Source organism: Erpetoichthys calabaricus, chromosome 10 (genome assembly GCF_900747795.2).
Source record: "Erpetoichthys calabaricus chromosome 10, fErpCal1.3, whole genome shotgun sequence".
NCBI classification, from domain to species: Eukaryota; Metazoa; Chordata; class Cladistia; order Polypteriformes; family Polypteridae; genus Erpetoichthys; species Erpetoichthys calabaricus.
The window spans coordinates 47,550,402-47,575,777 of record NC_041403.2 but is presented as its reverse complement, the minus strand read 5'-3'; the positions used below and the strand labels follow the sequence as shown (position 1 = coordinate 47,575,777).

Sequence of the window (25,376 nt, the reverse complement as noted above, 5' to 3'; positions counted from 1 at the left end):
TTTGAATTCACAATGGGAGATCTGAACCTTGAAAGTACCCCTCATGAGAAGGATTTAGGAGTCGTAGTGGACTCGACACTATCAACTTCCAGACAGAGTTCAGAAGGATCTAAGAAGGCTGTTAGGTTATATAGCACAATGTGTAGAGTACAAGTTGAAGGAGGTTCTGCTCAAGCTTTGCAATGTACTGGTTAGACCTCATCTGCAGTTTTGTTTTCCAGGATGTTAAAAAGACCCAATAGCACTAGAGAAAGTCAGAGCCGAGCAGCTAGGCTGATTCCAGGACTGCAGGGGATGCGTTATCAGGAGAAACTGAAGGAGTTCAACCATTTCATTTTAAGCAAACTGTCATTAAGAGGTGAAATGACTGGACGTTTCTTTTTAAGTTATGAAAGGAACTAGTACCGTGGATCCAGGCTGTTGCTTTAAAATGAGTTCAACAAGAATCTAGGAGTACTTTTAAAAACAGACATTAGAAAGTTTTTCTTCACACTGAGAACTGTAGGCACACAGAATAAATTAAGAAATAGTGTGGTAGAGAGTTGAACGGTACGGACCTTCAAAACTCGACTTGATGTTATTTTGGAGGAATTAGAGGCATAGAATCGGCAAGCTTTATTGGGCTAAATGGCATGTTCTTGTCAAAAATGTTCTGATGTTCTAATGTTCTAATATCATATATCACGCCATCTATGAAGATGCCCGACAGTGTTCACAGATGTCAGCTGTTTAGCTAAACTACTGACTGCAGTGGTATAGCAGTTAAATGTTGGAGTGGCCAGTGTTCCACATGACTGCAGGGCCGGTGCAAGTCAGTGTTAGGAACTGTTTTCAAAAATTGTTTTTCTCATTCTTCTTTGATTTTAGGTTTCTGCTTTGAATATAATTATGCATTTTTGGTTTCAAATTTAATTTCTTGCATTTGGTTTGGAATACTTTTTAAAGTAGTTGAAATTAAATTAAATTGTCTTTTTCAACTCCATTTTATTGCTTTTCTTGGATGCTGCCATTTTGTAGATTCTTTGTTTGTTATTTCTTAGTTGGTTCCCCCTACATGATAACTGGAGGTCATGACCTGTGATGTCATTGGGTCAGCTGTATAATAGTCAACGCCACTCATTTCTGGGTCAATTGACATTGTGGATTTTCCTTGAGACTTTTGTTTGTTTGTAGATTTCTAGTAAAAGAATTTGACTCTGTGTTTCGCACTCCCTTTACTGAACTTTGGGGAAGTCTTTCTGAAGACATTTAGTCTCCTGATTTTCTTTTTTTTTGCCCGCTTATTTTTGTAGCAGGGAAGTTTTAAAAAGAAAGTGGGCTTTGCTTTATCTGCAGGTCAGGTGAACAGCTAGCTCTCAGGTCTAGTGTTCTTTTTATGAAAAACATATTTTCTGCCTGTTTTTCAATCTGTGGCAAAACAGTAAACGTGGAAAATTTCCCGTGGTAATCAGGGGATCCAATTATTTCTCCAGTGTTGATTGAACTTTGAAATCTAACTCTGATACTAATGCATATACAGCTAGATATATACTGTAGAATGTTAACTCTTAGGAAAGCATAACTTTAAGGAATACTCCACCCAATAATGATTTTTAAATGCTACTTACCCCATGTATGTTGTAGTTATGGTCAAGGAAAAATTTTAATCTCATGTTTTTATACAAAATGAAACTAAAAAAACATATGCTTCAATAGAAGTTGAAGTCATCCTCACACAACATCTTAAAGGGTTCCAAGTTGTGGGCTAATTTCGTTTTAACAGAGGACTCGATTTGGAAATATTTAAGTGGAAAATGCTTGTGTTTTGCACATTTTATGTATTTGACTGGATGACTTTACATGAAATATGCAAAACAAGTAACATGAGATTTAAATCATGAACATTTTGATGTTGTTTGCTGGTTCTATCATTGACCACAGTCCGTTTTCATTGAAGCATAAATTCTATTACCTTTGTTTTGCTAAAACATGAAATAAAAATGTTTTCTCATCCATCACTAGAAAGTACATGGGGTAAATAACATTTAAAAAACATTTGGTGGAGTATTCCTTTAGGTAGTTGAATTTCATCATAAACAGATAAACAATCTGAAAACAAAAGCAATGCTTCCTTATACTTCTGACCAGCATCATTCAGCAAAGACAACTTTATTAAAACTTGTATGTGGAAGAGCAGAAGCCACCAACTCACTCTCTGTAACAGGGCTGGTGCATCAGTATCATAATGTTCAGTTGAAATGTCTTCATTTGGTGCATTTGCATTGTTCTGCTTGATATTTATCATAAGGAGGCCAACTCTTGCACACACTCACAAGCACACCCATAACATGGAGGCCAACTTGTAATCACCAATTACACAGAATAGTCGGATGGTCTGCGGTGGGTTGGCACCCTGCCCAGGATTGGTTCCTGCCTTGTGCCCTGTGTTGGCTGGGATTGGCTCCAGCAGACCCCTGTGACCCTGTGTTCGGATTCAGCGGGTTGGATAATGGATGGATGGATGGATAGTCGGATTGTAGAAGTAGCCTTGTGACATGCACAGAGTACAATGAAATTCTTATTTGCATTCCCAACAAACACACAACACATCAACACTCTCTAGTGCCATGATAAACAAGAATGTATTAGAATAAGTAACTTCATTTTATTTAATAGAAAGCACAAATCACAGTATTGATCCTTGAGGATGTAAGAGGAAATTCTGAGTACCCAGAAGCAAACCTTTAAAGACTCAGAAAAAATTCTCAAACTCTGAAGGGGTGACAGATAGATGTAAGAGTCAAACCTTAGACCCTGGATTCATGATGCACTCATGATGCACTTTCGCTGACCACCAACCACTGTGCTACCCTTCATTGAAAGAGAAGTTAGCAAAAATTATTTTTTCTGGTATTCCAGTTTCTCTCCTGCATCGTAGTGATATGTGTTTAGGCCCAATAAGAATTCTGAATTAACTATGTATTAGTGCATGTGGTTGTGTAGATGAAATTGTCTTATGGTGTGCCATCCCCTGATACACCCCATCCAGAATTAGTTCCCAGTTTATATCTAATGTTGCTGGGATGAGACTTCGGTCCGTATAATCCTGAACTAAATTCATTCAGAACAATAATGGAAGAATGGAAAGATAGATTGATGGATGGATGGATGTTTGGATGTAGCAAAATTAGTCAGGTTCTAGTTATTCCAACACAGCCCTGTGCATTTGCTGATTTAAATGTTTTGTTGAAGTTAAAAAGAAACATTTAGTAGCCTACACCATAGTATTGCAGGATGATGTAATTAATCATATTGGTTGCACAGTGGTGAGTGTTCCTGAAACACAGCTCTAGAATTTGTGGTTCCAGTTTGGACTCAATTACTTCATCCATGAAGAGTCTGCACATGCTCTTAAAATGTCTGTGTGACGTCTTCTCTAATACATGAAAATACTAATTCCAAAGGGTTTTGTCCTCTGAATCTAACTCTGGTCTCATGTGAGTGAGTGTGCTGCCATCCATCTTTTTCATGATTACAGTCATATGAAAAAGTTTGGGAACCCCTCACAGCCTGCATAATAATTTACTCTACTTTCAACAAAAAAGATAACAGTGGTATGTCTTTCATTTCCTAGGAACATCTGAGTACTGGGGTGTTTTCTGAACAAAGATTTTTAGTGAAGAAGTATTTAGTTGTATGAAATTAAATCAAATGTGAAAAAATGGCTGTGCAAAAATTTGGGTACCTTTGTAATTTTGCTGATTTGAATGCATGTAACTGCTCAATACTGATTACTTGCAACACCAAGTTGGTTGGATTAACTTGTTAAGCCTTGAACTTCATAGACAGGTGTGTCCAATCATGAGAAAAGGTATTTAAGGTGGTCAATTGCAAGTTGTGCTTCTCTTTGACTCTCCTCTGAAGAGTGACAGCATGGGATCCTCAAAGCAACTCTCAAAAGATCTGAAAACAAAGATTGTTCAGTATCATGGTTTAGGGGAAGGCAACAAAAAGCTATCTCAGAGGATTAAACTGTCAGTTTCAACTGTAAGGAATGTAATCAGGAAATGGAAGGCCACAGGCACAGTTGCTATTAAACCCAGGTCTGGCAGGCCAAGAAAAATACAGGAGTGGCATATGCGAAGGATTGTGAGAATGTTTACAGACAACCCACAGATCACCTCCAAAGACCTGCAAGAACGTAAATTTAAAATGTGTATCTGTACATCGTTCTACAATTCAGCGCAATTTGCACAAAGAACATCTGTATGGCAGGGTGATGAGAAAGAAGCCCTTTTTGCACTCACGCCACAAACAGAGTCACTTGTTGTATGCAAATGCCAGATTCATTTTGGAACAAAGTGCTTTGGACTGATGAGACAAAAATGATTTGGTCATAACAAAAAATGGTTTGCATGGCAGAAGAAGAACACCGCATTCCAATAAAAACACCTGCTACCTACTGTCAAATTTGGTGGAGGTTCCATCATGCTGTGGGGCTGTGTGGCTAGTTCAGGGACTGGGGCCCTTGTTAAAGTTGAGGGTCAGATGAATTCAACCCAATATCAACAAATTCTTCAGGATAATGTTCAAGCATCAGCAACAAAGTTGACGTTACGCAGGGTTTGGATATTCCAGCAAGACAATGACCCAAAACACAGTTCGAAATCTACAAAGGCATTCATGCAGAGGGAGAAGTACAATGTTCTGGAATGGCCGTCACAGTCCCCTGACTTGAATATCATCGAAAATCTATTGGATGATTTGAAGCAGGCTGTCCATGCTCGGCAGCTATCAAATTTAACTGAACTGGAGAGATTTTGTATGGAAGAATGGTCAAAAATACCTCCATCCAGAATCCAGACACTCATCAAAGGCTACAGGAGGCGTCTAGAGGTAGTTATATTTGCAAAAGGAGGCTCAACTATGTATTGATGTAATATCTCTGTTGAGGTGCCCAAATATTTACACCTGTCTAATTTTGTTATGATGCATATTGCATATTTTCTGTTAATTCAATAAATTTAATGTCACTGCTGAAATACTACTGTCTCCATAAGGCATGTCATATATTAAAAGGAAGTTTCTACTTTGAAAGCTCAGCCAATGATAAACAAAAATCCAAAGAATTAAGAGGGGTTCCCAAACTTTTTCATATGACTGTATATACTGTATTGGATAGAAACTTAATCAGATTAAGGAAGCAGTGGAAGGAGACAACAATGAGCACAAGAGAGGAGCCAGTACTGGACCAGGCGCTAGTCTATCACAAAGCACACTGTACAGAAACAATACTACTATGACTACTTCTCAGACGCACACAACCACACACAATTGAGCCATCTTATAGTCACCAATTAATGCAACATGTATGTTTTTCTAATGTGGAATGAAAATCAGAGTACGTACCTAGTGAAAAGCACAGAGAAATTCACAAAGAGACTAAGGCAGCCTCTTGGAGCCACGTGCTGTGCTAAGCTGGAAGCACATTAATATTTATTAAGTACCTTTAAGAAAAGACATGGCCAAAGGACAGAAAAGGTTTGAATATCAGGTAATCAAATGCACAGCAATCAAGAGCAAAACACAAAGCAAGAATCAAAGTCAAAAGTTTTGAAGGTGAAAGGTCAACCGCTAGAGATGATCAGGTAAGCAAAAAGTTTAAAAAAAAAAGGTTTTAAGAATCTGTGAACTCAGATAGGGAAGTGAGATAAAGATGACCTTTGGCCGTGTCACAACCTCTAAGGACTAGCAATGCGAGAGCAATCCTAATGACACAAGTCCAAAATGGCAACAACAAACATGGCAGTGAAAATGGCTCACATATATTATGGATTCAAAAAGTGTGGTAACACTTTAGTTTAGGTATTGCAAAAATGCATCTAATTACACATTTACTTGTATGTAACAAGACCTTAACAAAGGCTTCTTCTGGTCTTCATGACACTTATAAATCATTAGCAGACAGATTATTCATCTCAGTGCAGTGTGATGTACTGACATACTGATAAAATGACTTGTAAATATGAAGGATTCACAGGTCTTAAACTGAATATATAATATCAAGAGAAATGTCTCAGTGAGGGGCGGCACGGTGGCGCAGTGGGTAGCGCTGCTGCCTCGCAGTTGGGAGACCTGGGGACCTGGGTTCGCTTCCCGGGCCCTCCCTGCGTGGAGTTTGCATGTTCTCCCCGTGTCTGCGTGGGTTTCCTCCGGGCGCTCCGGTTTCCTCCCACAGTCCAAAGACATGCAGGTTAGGTGGATTGGCGATTCCAAATTGGCCCTAGTGTGTGCTTGGTGTGTGGGTGTGTTTGTGTGTGTCCTGCGGTGGGTTGGCACCCTGCCCAGGATTGGTTCCTGCCTTGTGCCTTGTGTTGGCTGGGATTGGCTCCAGCAGACCCCCGTGACCCTGTGTTTGGATTCAGCGGGTTGGCAAATGGATGGATGGATGTCTCAGTGAAGCCACCTCCGACCACTCTAAGTAACATGTTGTTAGTAGGTCACATTACAGAGATAATAAACACTTTACTGATGCTTTGTAAGTCTTATAAAGACCCAAAGACATGTATGTTAAGGTCTTGTTACATATGAGTAAATGAGTAATAGATGTATTTTTGCAGAAAGCTGACATCAAAATTGAATTGGGTCAAGAAACCACCAATAATTATACATTTATGTGGGAAAAGAACTTAGAAAGACATAAAAGAAAAACAATTAAGAAGACCAGATTCCCAGCACCATGAATCAGCAGTACACCATCATGGCTATAACTGCAGGGAAAAAAATTGCTATTGTAACATTAAATCACATAGGTTAATCACAAAATTTGATCATGATTAAATGACTAGTTGTTGTTACAAATATTCAAATATTTGGTTCACCGAGTGAAATCGCAATGAACGGGTCATGCATTGTGAAATATAACATTTACTTCTTAGTAACACGCTTCACTCTCAGTGTGTTTATAGTCATATACTAGGAGGCTTCGCCCTCTGCTCGCTTCGCTCGCCAACCCCCTGTCCTGCTCTACACACCAGCCACTTCACATCTCTGCTGCTCACGTATGTGGATTTCACTTTCACCAAACAACAAATCTTTTAATTCTCGCAGATACGCCTCTTCATTGGGAAGAAATACTACTTTTCCCTGATGGCAACACGAATTAGACAATCTACAAGTCTCCGACTTAAAGTTTAAATCAGAACAATATCTGAATACTTCTGTCATATCACCTATATCCATATATTCAATCTCTTTTCGCTGTTTCACCGAGTAATAATTTCCGTTTGTTTGCGCTAATGTGATTTTACTTTCATTTCTTTGAGACCTTCGAATTTTAGTACTTTCATTACCTCTAACCTGCTCTGCATGTGTATCACACCAACGTTTTTGAACCTCTTTATGACATTCTACTTTGTCATCTACCCTTTGTCTTTTATTTCCGGCCCCAGGTGTGGTTAAATCATGTGGTTAAATCTCTTGGCACAGTCTCATCTCGTGGGACATGAAATTATCTCTCTGAAAAAGTCACATCTCATCCCAGGATTTTTTAATATAATAGAGAGATACTGTATATGCATACATATAAAGTTCAACAATAATAAATGGACAGATGTTGTTGGATTCCATTTAGCTAATCAGTTTCAAACTGCCTGTTTAAACAAATCCTTGTCTTTTTGTGTGCTCATTATGTAATGTATTTGCATTTAATAATATCAAGAGAACTGAATTCATTATATATACAGAGTGTGTTTATATATATATATACACACACACATATAAAGTATACATACATTCATCCATTATCCAACCTGCTATATCCTAACTACAAGGTCCGGCTGGAGCCAATCCCAGCCAACACAGGGTGCAAGGCAGGAAAGAAACCCCGCAGGGTGCGCGCGCATACACACACACACACACACACACACACACACACACACCAAGGCCAATTCAGAATCGCCAATGCACCTAACCTGCATGTCTTTGGACTGTGGGAGGAAACCCATACAGACACGGGGAGAACATGCAAACTCCACGCAGGAAGGACCTGGGAAGCGAACCCGGGTCTCCTAACTGCGAGGCAGCAGCACTACCCACTGCGCCACCATGCCACCCATATACATACATATATATATATATATATATATATATATATATATATATATATATATATATATATATATATATATATATATATATATATATATATATATATATATACACAGTGTATATGATTCACAAATCTAGTGGATACTTGCTACAAAACAGATGTATGAAGACATATGCAGTGGGTGTCACTTTGGTTCAATATCCACCATGTGTTTAGTCAGCAGCCTGTTGTATGTAAGGTTGCTATGTGAGAGTTGAGGGGTTGAGTGAATGTAAGCTTTCAAGATCCATGGAGCATTTTGGTGGGTGGCTAATTATGGCACTTTCATTTTTTTTAACAGTTACATAAAGCAACGCCTCTGTTCTGTTAGAGAAGCAACTAACCCATTCAGAGCGTTCATTAGTGCCAGTAAATGATTTTAACCCCTACTGTCGGTTTCATTTAAAGCACCAGGGCTACTATTATTCTCCATGTTACATAGTAGCTTTATTTCAAGGGCAGCATTTCAGTAACTAATTAGAAATGTCACCTACAGTATATGTGAAAGAGGCCTACAGCACTGCTGCAGAGTGGATATTTACTTACTTTAATGTCTGTTTTATCCATTACAGCCCAAGCTAAATTAAATGATTCAATATGTACATTTTAATGGAATTTAATGGAAATGAATGATATATGTTTATAATTATAATTTATATGTTCTTTATCATATATTTCAGGGTTATCTATCAGGCAAGAAGGTATTTAATGAAATGAACAATGTCGAGAGTCTGCAGAAATTTCGAGTGCTGATTAAATTAAGGACATTCCAGTTCAATTTTGGTTTAGTGATATAAATCTTATTAATCTTTCTTTATTTTAAACAGCACTTTTTCTTACTATACACAACAACAAAATAACAGTTGCTTTGAGATCAAACGATGCATTGTAAATACAATACACGTCCAGGCTGACCTGAAACCTATGATTATTTTGCAGGACATCCACACTTGACTTCTGCCTTCATCGTCTGCTGCCAGGGTGAGACCTGCTTCTAGGACCCTGTAATGAAAACTCAGAGAGAAAAAGGCTTAGCGTTTATGTCTTACGAACACTAGATGGCGCAAATGTTCTAGCAAAGTTTGTGGGTTTCTCTTGATAAGGAAAAACAAATTCAGCAGTTTCACAAAATTTATATTTACAGTACTAATACATTTTCACATGATTATTAACAATTGGGGGCTGTTTATAACTAAAAGATATTTTTTGGCACCACAACTAAAATTTGGAAGCATTTTCAATATTACAGTTTTTATTTTTGCAGAATTAAAAGGCAGCACTACTGTTGGCCAGTGAGTGTGTCCTGTGCTGGACTGCCATCCTGTCCAGGGCTTGCTCCTGTCTAGTGTGTCAGGTAGCCAGATCAGGCCCCCACGATACTGAATCGATTAAACATATTCAGTAAATGGACATGTGGATGGAAAAAAAAATGCATCTTTTCCAAGTTTTCATTGTTTTTATTCCTAAATCAGAAACTCATAATTAATTCTTCCTGCATAAGAACAAAGCCACATGTAAACAGGTTTACATCTCATTTTTAGAGCCGAAATTTCTCCCTTTTTTGTAGTTTGATACTTGTATTAGTCATTAATCTATTCACAAATTAAGGACACACTCTTCATTTTATATAAAACTGGTCCTGCGACTAGAAAATATATTTCACGGAAAAAGTATTACAGTCATTACTAAACAGGAGGTATAGTCTAACCTTTATATATACAGTATATTTTTTGTTTAAAATTTTCCTCAGTTATCTTTTGTGACCATTCCTTGCTTTTTATTACTGGGGTCTCATGTGGCTCTCTGTAATCCAAACTAGAATAAGAAGATAAGATGGATGGATGAATATATAATCGGAGTGCTCACTTTCTCTTTGTTCAGAGAACTTACTAATTAAACTGCTGCCTAAATGTCATGTAATTGTGAATACTTATTACACATTTTGTTACAGATAATATTCTATAAATAACAACTGCCATAAATCTAAGTAATTATGTTCATTACTATGAAAACCATACATTATTCTAGTTGGAGTTTTGAATTGTTTACCTCTGCGCCCTCCTCATTCCAGAGTCCTTGGTTCAAATGCTGGCCTGAGCGCCATCCGTCCTACTCTCACCTGAGCTTTCATTTCAAGGCGTCCCTGTGAGTTTGCATTCTACTGAACTGACGCCATCTTCAGGCACTACTTGCTGTTGATGCCGGCAAAATAAGCAGGTTAAGAGAATGAAGAGATGGACTAGAAGAGATGGATGAAACCCAAAATCAACACACACTCACACACACACATATCTGTATGTAAAGTCACCATCGATCTAATGTGAATTTTTAACTATTTTGAGAAAAACTGAAAAAAAACTCAGAATTTATCGATATGTGCACTTTCATGTAACATTTCTAGACATGTGAGTGGTCGTCTTTATTAGAGGAAAAGCACAAGCACGCCAATAAAAAAAAACAGTGATGTAATATTTCCTATGTTGAAATTGTCCTTGGACTCCAGCATTTCAGTGATCAACCCACAATACCACGGGGCAGCAGGGTTAAAACAGTGAAGTCTTTTAAATTGACTTGACAACTGAAGATAGTTAGGGGACAACACAAGGTTCCTTCTTCTAATGTCTGCTTACCATGGTTTCTCTTTTACTGTAATCTAGACCTGAAAAAACATGCAGGAAATGCAAAAGTTTGCATTGGAATTTTTTTTAAGCAAAAGGCTTGAGGAAAAAAATGAGAGAGACAGGGTGCGAGTCCCACTTACTTCATCGTCACTCCACTGAGAAAGTATTCTGAGAGTGAGAATTTGTTGTCCTGTATGCAGTAGACTGGAAGTCCATCACTGTTTTACCCTCTGGTGATAGATAGATAGATAGATAGATAGATAGATAGATAGATAGATAGATAGATAGATAGATAGATAGATAGATAGATAGATAGATAGTGTGAAAGGGAACAGCCCGGACACAGACAGGCGGACACGTTCTTAGTCATCACCACACGTTTATTCTACAACTAATATATACAATGTCCTATGTGCACCGCCACCAAACACCCCCCACAGTCTCTCACTCTTCAGGCTTCTCTTCTAAGCCTCTTCCTCTCTCTTCACACACTCGGGCTTCTCTTCGTCCACCTCCTCACCTGACTCCAGCCTTGATTGTCGGGAGGCAGACCCTTTTATAGGCAGCTGAGTGCCGACCATACCCAGCCACCTGTGACAATAGATAGATAGATAGATAGATAGATAGATAGATAGATAGATAGATAGATAGATAGATAGATAGATAGATAGATAGATAGATAGATAGATAGATAGATAGATAGATAGATAGATAGATAGATAGATAGATAGATAGAATCTTTGTAAAGAGTGAATTTTGTGAAGATGGGCGAGTTGAGAGGTGGACCCTTAAGCCAACTACCCTGCAGGAGTGTGCAGAATCACAGACTCAACAGACTGATTTCACTTCTCAAAAGAATGTTCAAAGAAATGTTTGAAGTTGTGTTTGTGGAAAAAGTGCAGTGTGAACAACCTGAATTGAAGCAGCAGCACTTTAATTTTAGAAGTGAATGGCTTTGTGGTGAGAACAGAACAAGCTGCAATAGAAATGAACATGCACATTACGCACAGTACTCAACTTGAACACAAGCCTCTGGGTTGGCCTGGTAGCCACACTAACCACTGTGTGGCCAGGTGTTTGCTGAACAGTATGAAGGTGGCAAACAAATAAAAAATGATCTTCAACATATCCGTTTTTTTCTGCAAAAAGAATTCAGCACATCTCTGAAACTGGGCATCATACTGCTGGCCTCTTTTCCATGAAGTGCAAACCAACACACGTTAAGGCTTCTCCGGTGAATTCTGATGCTGCTCATGCCCATTCCCGACATTGATCTACTTACTTTTATTTTACATCATTACTCTGGCTACCATTAAGAGAGCAAAAGGTACTGGACATTTCGTGTGTCTTTGCTGATTGTGGTGCATTGCCTTGACTTGGAAAAGCTTGATCCATTTTTAATACTTAGAATAAGGGGCTCTAGCCTTCAAGGCTTATTGCTAAACAGAAAAATTCACCTAAGAGTAAACCCAGAACACTACAAGACCAATCTGGCGAGCCCCATCGGTCAGAAACAGGTTTTTAACTCTTGGCACACAGACAATTTCACATACTACAAAAATCAATATTTTCCTAGATCAGATATTACACAGAACACGTGAAGGAAATTTGAAATCAAAATTGTCGCAGAAGATAGAGAAGAGGGCAGTTATAAACATATCAAAAAGTTTAGCTAGTGAGGGAAATTTATTTACTTATTTTGCACAACATCTGGGGTCAGGTTTATAAAACTTTCATACGTTCAAACAGAGGCTTGAAATGCAACTTTCCACGCAAATGTTGGGATTTATAAAAGTAAACTTGACAGGAGAGTTTGGGTTTATTTATGAAGATTTCTGTATTACTTTAAAAAGTGACTTAGTAACACTACTCGTGACTCACAAATAAAATAACTAAATATGTTAAATAGTTGTTAATCATAAAATGTAACGCGCTACAAACAGTGCCGTACTTTTGTGGCACTTCTTCTTCTTTTGTATGAAGAAATGCAAATTTCTACAGCGGTCCCGGATTGCAAGGGATAGAAAATTAAAACAAGTTCCTAAGACGTGACAAACAAGTGTAAGGTGGGCAGCATTTCTTATTAAATCCTAAACCCACAGCCGGTTTAGGTGCGGTTGCAGCTCCAAACTCCCCCTTCACATTTGGGAGCCTCTTAAATTCGACACTGTAGGTAATAGTAACCGGATGAGCTGGCAGATGAGGACAAATAACACTGAGCAAGGGAATGTTGCAAAAGGTGTTCAGTTCTTTTATTAAAAACACTCAAACAAAACAGTGTCCATAGTGCAGTGCTTCAAGAAATCCATAAATAATCAATAAAAACAGGTAAAAGAAGTAGTGGGGGCGGCACGGTGGCACAGTGGGTAGTGCTGCTGCCTCGCAGTTGGGAGACCTGGGGACCTGTGGTTCACTTCCCGGGTCCTCCCTGCGTGGAGTTTGCATGTTCTCCCTGTGTCTGCGTGGGTTTCCTCCCACAGTCCAAAGACATGCAGGTTAGGTGGATTGGCGATTCTAAATTGGCCCTAGTGTGTGTTTGTGTGTGTCCTGCAGTGGGTTGGCACCCTGCTCGGGATTGGTTCCTGCCTTGTGCCCTGTGTTGGCTGGGATTGGCTCCAGCAGACCCCCGTGACCCTGTGTTCGGATTCAGCGGGTTGGATAATGGATGGATGGATGGATGGAAGAAGTAGTGGTTAAAATCAATAAACAATCCTTTAAAATGAGGTTAAAATCCGGCAGGCTGGAAGCAGTTCCTTTTAAGCACCCGGTGCCTTCTTAATTTAACTGCCGGCTCTCCTGGTTATCCCAACGTGCTTTGCAACAGGGGTGTTGCCCTACCTGCAGCTGCAGTAAACCTTCCACCGGGTCTGGTTGTGTTCCGTCCCCTGGCTACATACAGCTGTCTTCCCGGACTGAGACTCGGGTTTCCTGCAATGGGCAGGGTGCTGACGGTAGGGCTGAACCTCCCAAGACTCCCTGACTCTCGTGGCAAGCTGTCAAACTTCCTTGTCAGTCAGGCTCCTTGAAATGGGCCAGTTGGAGCAAACACTTCCAACTGCCTTCTCAAGTGTTGGCCACAAACTCCTTCTGCAGTTGTACTCCCAGCTAACTGCTTCTGTGCAGTAAGGTTCTTCTTCTTCTTCTGTCTTTCCCTCCGCACTCGCGCTGCTCCTGTTTTATGTGGGGATGTCACACAGGTGTAGCGATCAGCAGCTCCTGGCATCAATTACGGACGTGGGCGATCCCGCACCTGTGTACTTCAGTGCACAAATGCCTACGCCAGCATCGCGCCCAGGAACCACTCCTACCACGCCCCATCCTTAAAGCCACGACTGCTGCGATTATTTATTTAAAAGGGCACTCAGCCACAGACCTCCCTTTACCACATTGCTTCAGGTGATCAGGCCCCTCTTAAAATTCCATCCACACCTCGTTTTATGGTTATTAAAGTGCCAATATAATGTTCAACCAAAAACATACATGTAGAAAATGTAGAATTAATTAAAACTGTTCAAAATATATACTGTATATGTGGTAAAGGTGAGAACGGAAAGTTTTTACTTAAAAGCAATACTGTACAGCAAATCCATCCATCCATTATCCAACCCGCTATATCCTAACTACAGGGTCACAGGGGTCTGCTGAAACCATTCCCAGCCAACACAGGGCAGGAAACAAACCCTGGGCAGGGCACCAGCTAACTGCAGGGCACACACACACAGCACACACTAGGGACAATTTAGAATCGCCAATGCACCTAACCTGCATATCTTTGGACTGTGGGAAGAAACCAGAGCACCGGAGGAAACCCATACAGACACGGGGAGAACATGCAAACTCCACGCAGGAAGGACCTGGGAAGCGAACCCGGGTCTCCTAACTGCGAGGCAGCAGCCACTACCCACTGCGCCACAGTGCCGCCCTACAGCAAATCTGTTTTTTTTTTTAATTTTTTATTAGTAACCCTGATATTTTTAGTTCAATAAAATAAGTATTGTGTTATGTTACTCATCACTTCTCAGGATTACAAACCATAAGTGCAGTCAGCCCAAGCACAGGCATGAGTCACTCGCTGCCTACACAAAGCTCTAAATCTCGTGCCCTATAGCCTATTTCCAGTCTGGTTGTTTGAAGCAATATGGTGTGTTCAGTACTGCTTGAAAACTACACAAATGGTTATCTACAAAGGGAACAAGATTTTAAAGACCAGCAGAATGTGTTTTGCCCCTGATGATGACTGGTTTATGTGCCAGTTTATGTTTCCAAGAGCCATTCTCTTAGAACTATGTGCTGAGCTGGACTTGGTGCTGACATGTTTTAACAACAGTTGTCTTTCAGGTGACAGACGCCAATCAAAAGGAACTGAGCAAGAGGTCAGGAATATCTCAGGCAAGCTTCAGCTCCATCATTCTCGCTGAGCTGGAAGCCATAAACCAACTGATTAGGCGCTAAATTCAGTTTTCCTTTGGTTTGGTTGTACATGTCAACATTAAAAGCACTTTGCAACAGTATTTGGATACCTAATGTATTTGTGGCAATTGGCAGTAGCCGTACCACCTGTGCTTCCAAACAAGTCATCCAACTGAAGCTAAGCATGTTCGAGTCTGGTCAGTATTTGGATGGGAAATGATCTAGGAAAAGCCAGGGTTGCTACTGGTACAGGTGTTGGTGAGGTCAGCAAGGTGTGCTTATCCTGTGGGCTGTATGTGGATTCCAATGCCCCAGTGCACTGACGTGGACAGTGTACTGTAACTATGGCACTGTTCTTTGGATCAGACTTAAAATGGAGGTACTGACACTCTGTGGTCATTAAAGATCCCTGAGCAGCTTTTGAAAAGACAAGGGTTTATCCTGATGTCCTGGCTACATTGCCCATCATGGCCTCTTCCATTATGCCCCCCTAATCATCTTATGCGTCTCACTGGCTACCTCTCTCATCCCTTCACCACCTAATATCTAATGTGTGGTGAGCGTACAGGTGCAATAATGACTGCTGTCACATCATCCAGGTTGGTGCTACGCATTGGTGGTGGTTGAAGTGGTTCCTCTCTATTTGTGTAAAGCATTTTGAGAAGCAAGAAAAGCACTATACTGTATAAACATATTTAATTACTATTATAGTTGGCAGCACTCATATTGCAATAAGTGAAAATAAAGCTTCTTTTGTTAACTGTAGGCAGTTACATTCCTTTAAAACATGTCATCTGTAATGGCAAGATGAGAGTGACAAACAATGTGACTAAGTGGCCTGTAGGTCCAAACATGATTCATTTCTTTTGAGGTAAAGTAGCATGAAAATAGGACTTGCTGATGATGCTGTACACGAGGGCTGGCCTGTTGGTAAGGAAACTGGTTGTACCTTCAGCCTTTCATATGCCGTGCACAGTCACGTCATTACATGTGCCAGGTGATGGTGACTACCCATTCAGATTCTGCCACCTTATGGCACAGAGGAGAGGCACTACAATGCTGTGCAGATCATAGAAGTCCTCAAGTGCTGGCGGTTGTGTCTGGATGTGTCAGGTGGGAAGCTACTCTACCAGCCACTGAATGTCTGCTGCATTGTGATTGCATATGGAGGAGGTTGATTAGCATAGTCCATATATGGTTGTTTCAGGGTGGAGGCCGAGCCCATTCTCATTTGAATCATTTACAAGATGATTGTGATTTATAAAGGTACTAGGGGGTTCCCCCCTGCTCACTTCACTCGCCAACCCCCCCGGCCTGTGCTAGGCTCCAGCCACTTCACGTCTCTGCTGCTTGTGTTGTGAAGAGGGGGAGCTGAATGCACCCTAAGGAGATGCTCCTCCAAAACCCCCTCTTAAACAGTGACACAATGGGAAACAAATACAGTTTATTTTTTACCTCCTCTTTGCTTGATCTGCTGCTGGCTTTCTGCTGTGTCTGCTGCGTAATCTGTGTCTCGCACAGCACTTCAAACATTTAAAAGCCTATACAGTAGCTGTCCTACTCTTTGTCTTTTATTTCCGGCCCCGGGCATGGTTAAATCTTTTGGCACAAGGTCTTGTCTTGCGGAATGTGAGTTCTTGATATTTTTTAGTATATAATTTAAAAACAGAATAAGAATCTGAAAATCTAACAGCATCAAAGTTTCGATAAATTCTGAAAAGAATGATACCAAACATATATATGTAGGTTTTAAAATAACCCCGATTTAAAACGCGGCATAAAACGTCACATAAAATCGTTGCACTTTTAGGCTTAGGATTTTATATATACTGAGTAGAAATTGAGTTAAATGTGCATACGACAGGTTTTATAAACTTGATTATTCTTTTTTGCTGTATACATTTTCCTGTTTATTTTCTTTTGGTGTAGATATATTTTCAAGCTTGACTCCATGCAACGTTTTATAAATAATGCCTCTGGTGTTAATGTAGAAACACTATTGTTCAGGAGGTAGGATTTAATAATAAGCAGTTAAAAATGTGTAGAATAAGTGGGCCACATCACAGTTAACTGTTGAATTGTGGAGTTTTGAAAGATGTAAGAAAAGGAGAGACATTGGCCAAAGTAAAACAAAATGTCTGCAACCGACATAATGCTTTAACATGTATGTATTGAGACTAACTCAAATGATAATAGTTGAGAGATCAAAGTAACTATACTAAAGAAGTGTTGGAAAAGAACAACAAGCAAAAAGGAAGATGAGACAAGGAAGGAAGGTGATCAAGAAGGAGACAAAAGCAAAACAACCAGCAGCTGGGATTCCTCCCGATCAGCTACTGACAGGCAATAACGCTACAGGATCAGAGCAGGTGACAGAAGAACGACCCCTCCAAATTCACAATACTACATTGTAGCAGTGCTACTAAGTAAGAACTTCATCTCCCAACAGTCCTTGCAGGGGCTGCTGGGGTCAAAGGAGGTTAAAAGGAGGGCAGGGGGCCAATAAGAAAAGAAAAAATTTGTTTTGTTTTGGTGTGTTGCGTTTATCTGTTGTGCTGCCTGCTGTTATTGGAACTTTAATTAATCATTGTGTCCTGGACGGTATTCGTTTGTTGGGGTCTGGATCGTCTGTCTACCTGTGCACTGAGGACTGTGTTGGATTCATTGGTTTTCCGGAAGAGTGGAGCACTCCTGAACCATTCATCCGATTTCATCCTTTCAGTAACTACCGGTAGGACTGTGTTTTCTTTCACCCTTTCAACATACAGATCACTGGACTTAACTTCATCACCTCTCATTTCATCCAGTTTGGTTTACATGGACTTTGCTGTGTGATGTTTGTGTTTATATGTTAAATGTAATATCGCCACAGGGGTCAGGGGTGGTATTGTTGTTTTCATTTAGTTCATTTCATTTCATTATATACTTAATTGTTTAATGTTCCCAGTGCGCTTCATTTGGTCTCAGTGGTGAGTGTGTGTGAGTCGATCCAAGGCTGGGGATGTTCCTGGGATCTCCTCTATTAAAATAAACAAATCACCATCATTTTTGACGGTGTGAATCTTAGCGGCCCCTGACCGCTACAACATGATGTGTAGTCATCAGGTCTGTATTGGGGTACAAGATGGAAGGAGGTGACCATGAGGATGTATTTGTGAGATTTTCATTGTACCTGTTGTTATTAATTTATATTTGAAAAATAAAAGTTTACATTAACAAGTAAAACAGTACATTTTGTTCCTGCCACCACTGACTTCCCAAATTGCTTGCTAAATCTGTTCATACAAATTAAAGACACGTGTTCCAAAATACATTAAGATGTTTGTGTTTTAGCACAGAAGAGTTTGGAATTTATTTGTTAACAATGAAAATATTAACAATAAATCTTATATGAACGCAGATATTAAATTCACTCCACAATTCTCATTTGGATTAAGGTAATACTCCACCCAAAAATATTTTTTAATGCTTAATTCATTACTTGCCCCATGTAACTTGTAGTGATGAAGAGTAAAAATGATCTGATACAATAATAGTGATCAATGTTTGACAACAGCAGAAAATATAAAAATGTCCACGAAAAAGTCTCAGACACTTGTGTTGCATAATCCACACGTGAAGTCATCCAGTTGTATGCTCACAATGTCCAAAACACGTGTATTTTTTACTAAAATTTTGCTAAATAAGTCACTTCTGGAAAAGGCTCCTGTGAACTAAAACAGAACGCACTGAGATACAAGTGAGGATTTGAACTAAACACCCGCTCCTCCATCAATCATCAGCTACAAGTCCAGTCCAGTAACAGCTTATTCATTGACTGGCACTGTGTTTCATGTGATATGGACAGTGCAAAGTTCAGATACATCTACAACTAATGTTTAAAATTAAAAACATATAGCAAGTCAAAACGTTAGCAGGAGGATAATATGGCTCAGACTTTCAACAGCTTTTATTTAGCCTGTTGCTAAATAATTCCAAGGTATTGGCACTGAGAATCTGAATATAAACATAATGCTAGGAGGCAGGTCTGCAAATTAAATGCTGATTTAGAACATTTTTCCATTTTAGTTTACAAGAGTTTTTTCCAGAAGAGATTTACTGAATAATATTTTAGTAAAAAAATGTGTTTGGGAAATTGGATGACTTAACATGTGGATTATGTGACAATGTGACATGCTTTTCATGAACATTTTGATACTGTTTGCTGTTGTTCAATGTCGGGTTACTTACTGTATATTCTTTCAGAAATTGTCTTACCTTTGTTCTGAATGAAAATGCGAGAGTAAAAAATTCTGTCGGCCACTACTTGACTACATGGGATAAGCAATACATAAAAACAAATACATTTTTGGGTGGAGTATTTCATTAAATGGGTATGACAATGGTTGTTTGTTAAATATTAACATAAATACACAGACTGATACTATGTTATAATATTTTTATAATATTTTTGAAACTGATTCAATAGAAGCAAGCAATGCTTTACTATGTGCACACATTAAAATATATTTGAGAAGTACATACTAAAATATATACAGTATTTTAACAAAAATGGAATATTGTCTGTTTGTCATTCTGGATGCTAAAACTTTCCTCCTGTTAACACAAAAACACTAATACTTGGCGTAAATATTTTTTTTGCTTTTAGAAACATCCTTAAAATCAATATGATAATTTGCTTGAATTGTCAGCACTCATTCTACAAAAGGTGATTTAGTTTATATGATTATTTTGAAATTCGATGTGTAGAAAAATATTACCATTTGAATAGTTTCTAACACCGCTGACCTTGTGCTTTCTTTTTGTCAGCCTTGACTAAAATTATTTATGATACTGAATATCTGACACAGTAAAATAAACCTTAAAAACAGGCAATTTATTCTAAGCTCATGATTTTACAATATATTGCATTAGTAAGCAAGCCGTTTTTACCTAAATGTGTAATACATTGAAAATATGTAAGAATAAATCACAGTGTTAGTAGTAGGCTGAAATTTATACATTTGACCAAAAGCTGCCTCATACTGTGACTACAAAACAAAACAATAAAACAATATAATTAAATTATATAGCTACAGGTAATTAAGAAATTACCTAACAATTTTAATTATCAAGAAAAATAAACAGACTAAGTTAAATAGATGATACAAGTATCTGTCAACTGTGCCACTGTCAATAACCAAAAAGGAAACATAATTTTCAGTATTCTCTGAAGTTTAGTGTGGTTATGTCAGGACTTGCTTAATTAATTAAAATTTTGCATTTCTTTATCTTCAAAGGAATCTTCAAGGAATCCAGAGGAACTTATGACTCTGATCACCTTTATTTACAAAGTTTCAACATTTTCATTTCCAATTCTGTTAAAAAAGGAAAATAAAAATATATTAGTGATTGGTATCATAGATAATATGCTTATTACATAATATCATCCATCTACGTATAGTATGTACTCTTGTGAATGAAAGCATTGATCTACACAGAATTCAGACATAGATGGGAAATTGCAAGCTTAAGAAATACCTAAAACAAGAATTATATTAAGCATTATACAGTAAACTATGATTGGTATCGCCTATATCCAGTATGTACAGTACTCACTGTACTTTGAATGATTTAACTCACGTACAGATTGGCCGAATATAAACACAATATTTCACTAGCTAAGAACACTGCAGCAGAGCTCACTGGCTAAACATGAACCAATGTGTGCATTTTTCCTTCCTTCCATCATTGTGACATGGAGCAAGAAGTTAAAGCAAATGACATAAAAAGGTCTTACCTTTTGTAGTCTGACCACTGGTAAGCAAATTGAAGCATAATGCAAGTGAGTAATACATAAAAAAGTTTTAATTACAGAAGGATCAAATGAGCAGCAAGGGTGGATGCAGACTTTCATATGGAATTGAAATATTTCAAAGGTAACACAAGAAGATAGCAAAGAACAGGTCATTATGCTTATTTGCTCTATGGAAAAAGAAGGAGAAAATACTGAAATCCTTTGACAATAATTTTGTAATGAGGTCACCTGACTTGACTTTACTCTGAGGTGAAATATTACATATGAGCATGCTTGCTTTACCAAAGATGACTGAATATACTGTAGTGCAGACAGGCAGAAAGCAAATGGAGGTCAGGAAAACTCACGAAAATGTTATAGCCCTAAGGCTAGGAAGATAGAACAGGTCAAGGGAAAAAGGTACAGTCCAAGAACAAAAGAGTGTAGCAGGTGTTACAAAGAGCACACGGAGTACACTGGTGAGCCTAACAAGTGCAGTGCTGTAAAGAGTGTGGGAGAATTTGTATTGCGGCTGTCTAAAGACTGTTTGGAAAGTGAGAGGAGACAACGTCAAGGTGGGTTGTTTTTGAATTGATTAAGAGTCGAGGTGAAGATGTGTCCTGAGTAGACCTAATGGTAAAAGAAAAAAAATTCTCAGCTCACTGTACTGCACAAGAGGCACAGTGTGTTATAAACTATAATAAAGCACAGCTACAGAAAAAATGAAAAGGCCTCGCCTATTAATGCATCTGTGTACTTTATATAATAATAGCTTTTGCAGATATTTTTTTCTGTGACAAATGTTTACTGTGCACAAAGTTTACAAGTTCTTTGGATTGCACCCATCTTGTACCTAAAAAATAACACAATGATGCTTTCAATTTCTCAGTATTGTCACACAAATTTATATATTCATAATTATTAGAAAATAATCTATCAACCGCTTAATGCATTTAAAGTTCAGTTAATGTTTTAATTACCTGATGCAAGTATAGTTATTCTGTATGAAACCTAAATGCATTGACATAAAATATCCACATAATACTGTTGAATTCTCTTAATACTGACATTTTACTATCAGCTTTTATTATTACTGTTACTGACCTTATTATAATCAGTAAAAGTCACACCAGACCTATGCTGAACCTTTTTATTTCGTCTTTTTATTCTGTGTGAAGTACCACTTCAAATGGGACTCTGTTGTCATACAGCTCTCTGAACTGGGCTGGGATTGAATGTTGTGTTTAATGTAAAGTTTCAGTTAACAATTTATTGATTAATAAAATAACATTGGGAGGTGGACTTTTTAGTTACAGGGCCCAAGAGCTGTGTAATGATCTGCCCGCTAAAAGAAGAGATGACCCTTCAGTCTCAGCTTTTAAATCCAGGCTGAAGACTCACTACTTTAGTCTGGCATAACCTGACTAGAGCTGCTGATTAGCTGTGCATACTGCATCTCTGTTTATTAGTCTTTTCTATAGAAATAAAAGTAATACAGTATTTAAAAACATATACTAACCCTCCTCTGTTCTCCTTCTCATCACAGTATTTTGATGAGGCACCTGGTGCCACTGCCCTACTGCCTATGGAAAAGTCATCTCAAGGAAAAGAGCATTGGAATCATTGGACTGAACGGTTCTCTCATCTGATTGGATGGCCTGGCGGTCTCCAGTATAGAATGCGCTGGAGTGGCTGGGTGGTTAGTTGGCTGACGTCTCTAGGACCGCGACTGTGCCTGACTTTGTCTTTGACATATTTCCTCTCCTACTCTGTCAACTGGCCATAGTTCATCAATTAATAAATACACAGATATTTTTGTTTTCCATTTATGTGAATCAGTTTCTACCTGTGTGTTTTAAGAAATCTTTATGTGTACTAATTTTGTATTTAGTATTTAGTTTAATCTATGCTTGCATTTTCTGAGAATATGTTCACAGGGCTCTATGCCTGAACTCAGTGACAGTGCTATACAGAAATAATTTGTACTGTATTGAAACTACTATTTGTCTTTTAATTAGATTGTGTTTTGCAATTTAATTTTGTTCTATAAACAAAAAAGAAAATGAATGAATATAAATAAATAACAGTCAAACTCTACTGATTTGGAACTGCAGCCCAAACTAATCATTAAGCCTTGTTACACAATAATGCCAATTTGAAGTACTTATTTGTTTAACTCCATTCTGACATTTTTGAAGACAATATTTCATAAAATTTGAAAAAATTCACTGTTGTACATTGAAGTGTTCTATTATTGTCTTGGTGATTTTGTTTTCTAAATTTTAACCATGTGATCTCCTCGCTCTGAGTCTGGCATCACACTTCTTGTCATATAACCATGGAAATGCTCCACTATTATGATCATTTAGAAGGTGTCTATTATGTTAATGGCAAACATCAAGAACACATATCTGTTTTAGTTACATTTAGGATATATTAATATATACATACACAGATGCAATCAAATTTACATTAAATAGGAGTTTAAAGCAGCTGATGTGAGTTGTTCCACTTTGTATATCCCAATGAATGTTTGATGAATAAAGACTGATGCAGGAGACTCAAATTGTTATCAAGAACAAAACATGACAGTTGGGGCACATCCAAAATTTTTAGTTTTGTGTTATAGACAACAAATTGAATCTAAGGTGAAAAGTAGAGAGATCAGCATTGTGGTGTAGTTCCTGGTTTCCCTGGGAGGCCTAGGTTCAAATCTCTAAGAGCGTAAGAGCGTAAATTAGTTTACATTACGGTGCATTAGTGTTACTATTAGCCCAGAGATGTACATCCTAAATTGAATGACAAGTCAAAATTGGTTTGGTGCAGATGGGTGCTGTAAACTATGTCACTGACAAAGAAGGTAAACAAAATTACCACAGGGAATGCTGCCAAACTACAGTCTTCTTTTGCCACTTTCAAAGATGGAAGCTAGTATGTAATTGTATGTTTATGTGTTATCTTAATAAGCAGTTAAACAAGTGAGGCATACTTTTAAATTATTTTATTAAACAAACAAAAATATATATATAATGTGCCATGGATGGACTCTTCTAATATTTAAATGTAGGTACAAGTAAAACACACAGGGCAGAGCCAACGCCTACCAAACTCAAGAAAAGCATGTATTGGCAGTGGAAAGGGCACTTCAACAGTGTGGCAGACCCTATCATCCTACTAGATGAACTGTGAATTTCCCCTTGGGATTAATAAAGTATCTATCTATCTATCTATCTATCTATCTATCTATCTATCTATCTATCTATCTATCTATCTATCTATCTATCTATCTATCTATCTATCTATCTATCTATCTATCTATCTAGATGTACAGGAAAAGTTTTTAGTAGGACAGCTGAGACTTTGATGAGCATATCTAATGTTCCCCATGGATAGTAATGGGCCACTTATTCAGGAGCTGGATGATCATTGAGCCACACTGCTCACTCAAAACAACAGGTTAAAGCCTCTTTAAGGATACAGAACAATCAGGGGTGGATGGATGATACAGGATAGCAAAGAGGCTTCTAGGCCAGTGTGCCTGTTGACACCACAGAAGTGACGCATTTCCTGTGCATCTCACTGCATCACAAATTTGTACTGGTATCTAGCCTGCTTTTCCTAGACTTATGACAACAAGCGCATTGGTAGCACTTTCTGTATCCCTTAAATTTTATTTCTTTCAAAAAATCAGAATGATATGAAAAGACCAAGATAGTGGAGTAGTAGATATTTGTAACATTTTGTTTATTAGCAGCTACTAAACATGAAGAAGGCATATTTGCTGCTTCAAAACATATATTACATTAACTGAAATGACATTCTGGAGGGGAACTTGTATGTCCTCTCTTTGATTGTGTGCACTTTTTAAAAGTACATCTTAAAAGATATTCCTGTTAAGCAACTCATTATTCTACTTCAGTTTAACTAAGCGTTAAATAATATGTATTTTTGTTTACTGGAAAGAGTGACAATTTGAACATAAATGGATTAAGCAGGTTTCATTAATGTTATGGTAACAATCTAAACACCAAGACTGGACAGAACACCACACTTTAAAGAAAGATAATGTTTGGAGACAGTTTCAGTAACAGCGATAAAATAATTAAGAAGCATCACTGTAAGCTCCTGTGTAGAACAGATCCACAAATAAGGAGAACATTGTTCAGAGACATGAAGAGAAGTCAAATAAAAGTCCAGATTATAAACACACAAAGGTACGAAAGAGAACTCAAGGTGTATAATTTCAGTAGGCCAGTAGTGGTGTGGTGGATGCTGAGGAGTCTACAGAAAATGAAAACTGTGGAAGAACAAGAAATCTCAAGAAAGAATTTACTATCAGGGTCACCTTATTACTGAGATCCAGTGCTGAAGCACACAAAGCATTTACAATTAGAAAAGACGTTTCAAAAATATACAATTCACCATTCATGCCCTGATTTAA

The 25,376-nt window shown here is 38.2% G+C and overlaps 1 protein-coding gene across 2 annotated transcripts in view; it reads right to left on the bottom strand.

The window, feature by feature from the left end:
- Positions 1–19,619: 19,619 nt before the first annotated feature.
- The window catches only part of palmdb (palmdelphin b), a 51,785-nt gene continuing 46,028 nt past the window's right edge, over positions 19,620–25,376 (bottom strand). For both annotated transcript variants that reach the window (XM_028811127.2, XM_028811128.2), the window contains one exon: positions 19,620–20,516. In XM_028811127.2, the coding sequence (XP_028666960.2) occupies positions 20,482–20,516 (35 nt within the window). In that variant the 3' untranslated portion in view covers positions 19,620–20,481. The remainder of the gene's footprint in view (positions 20,517–25,376) is intronic.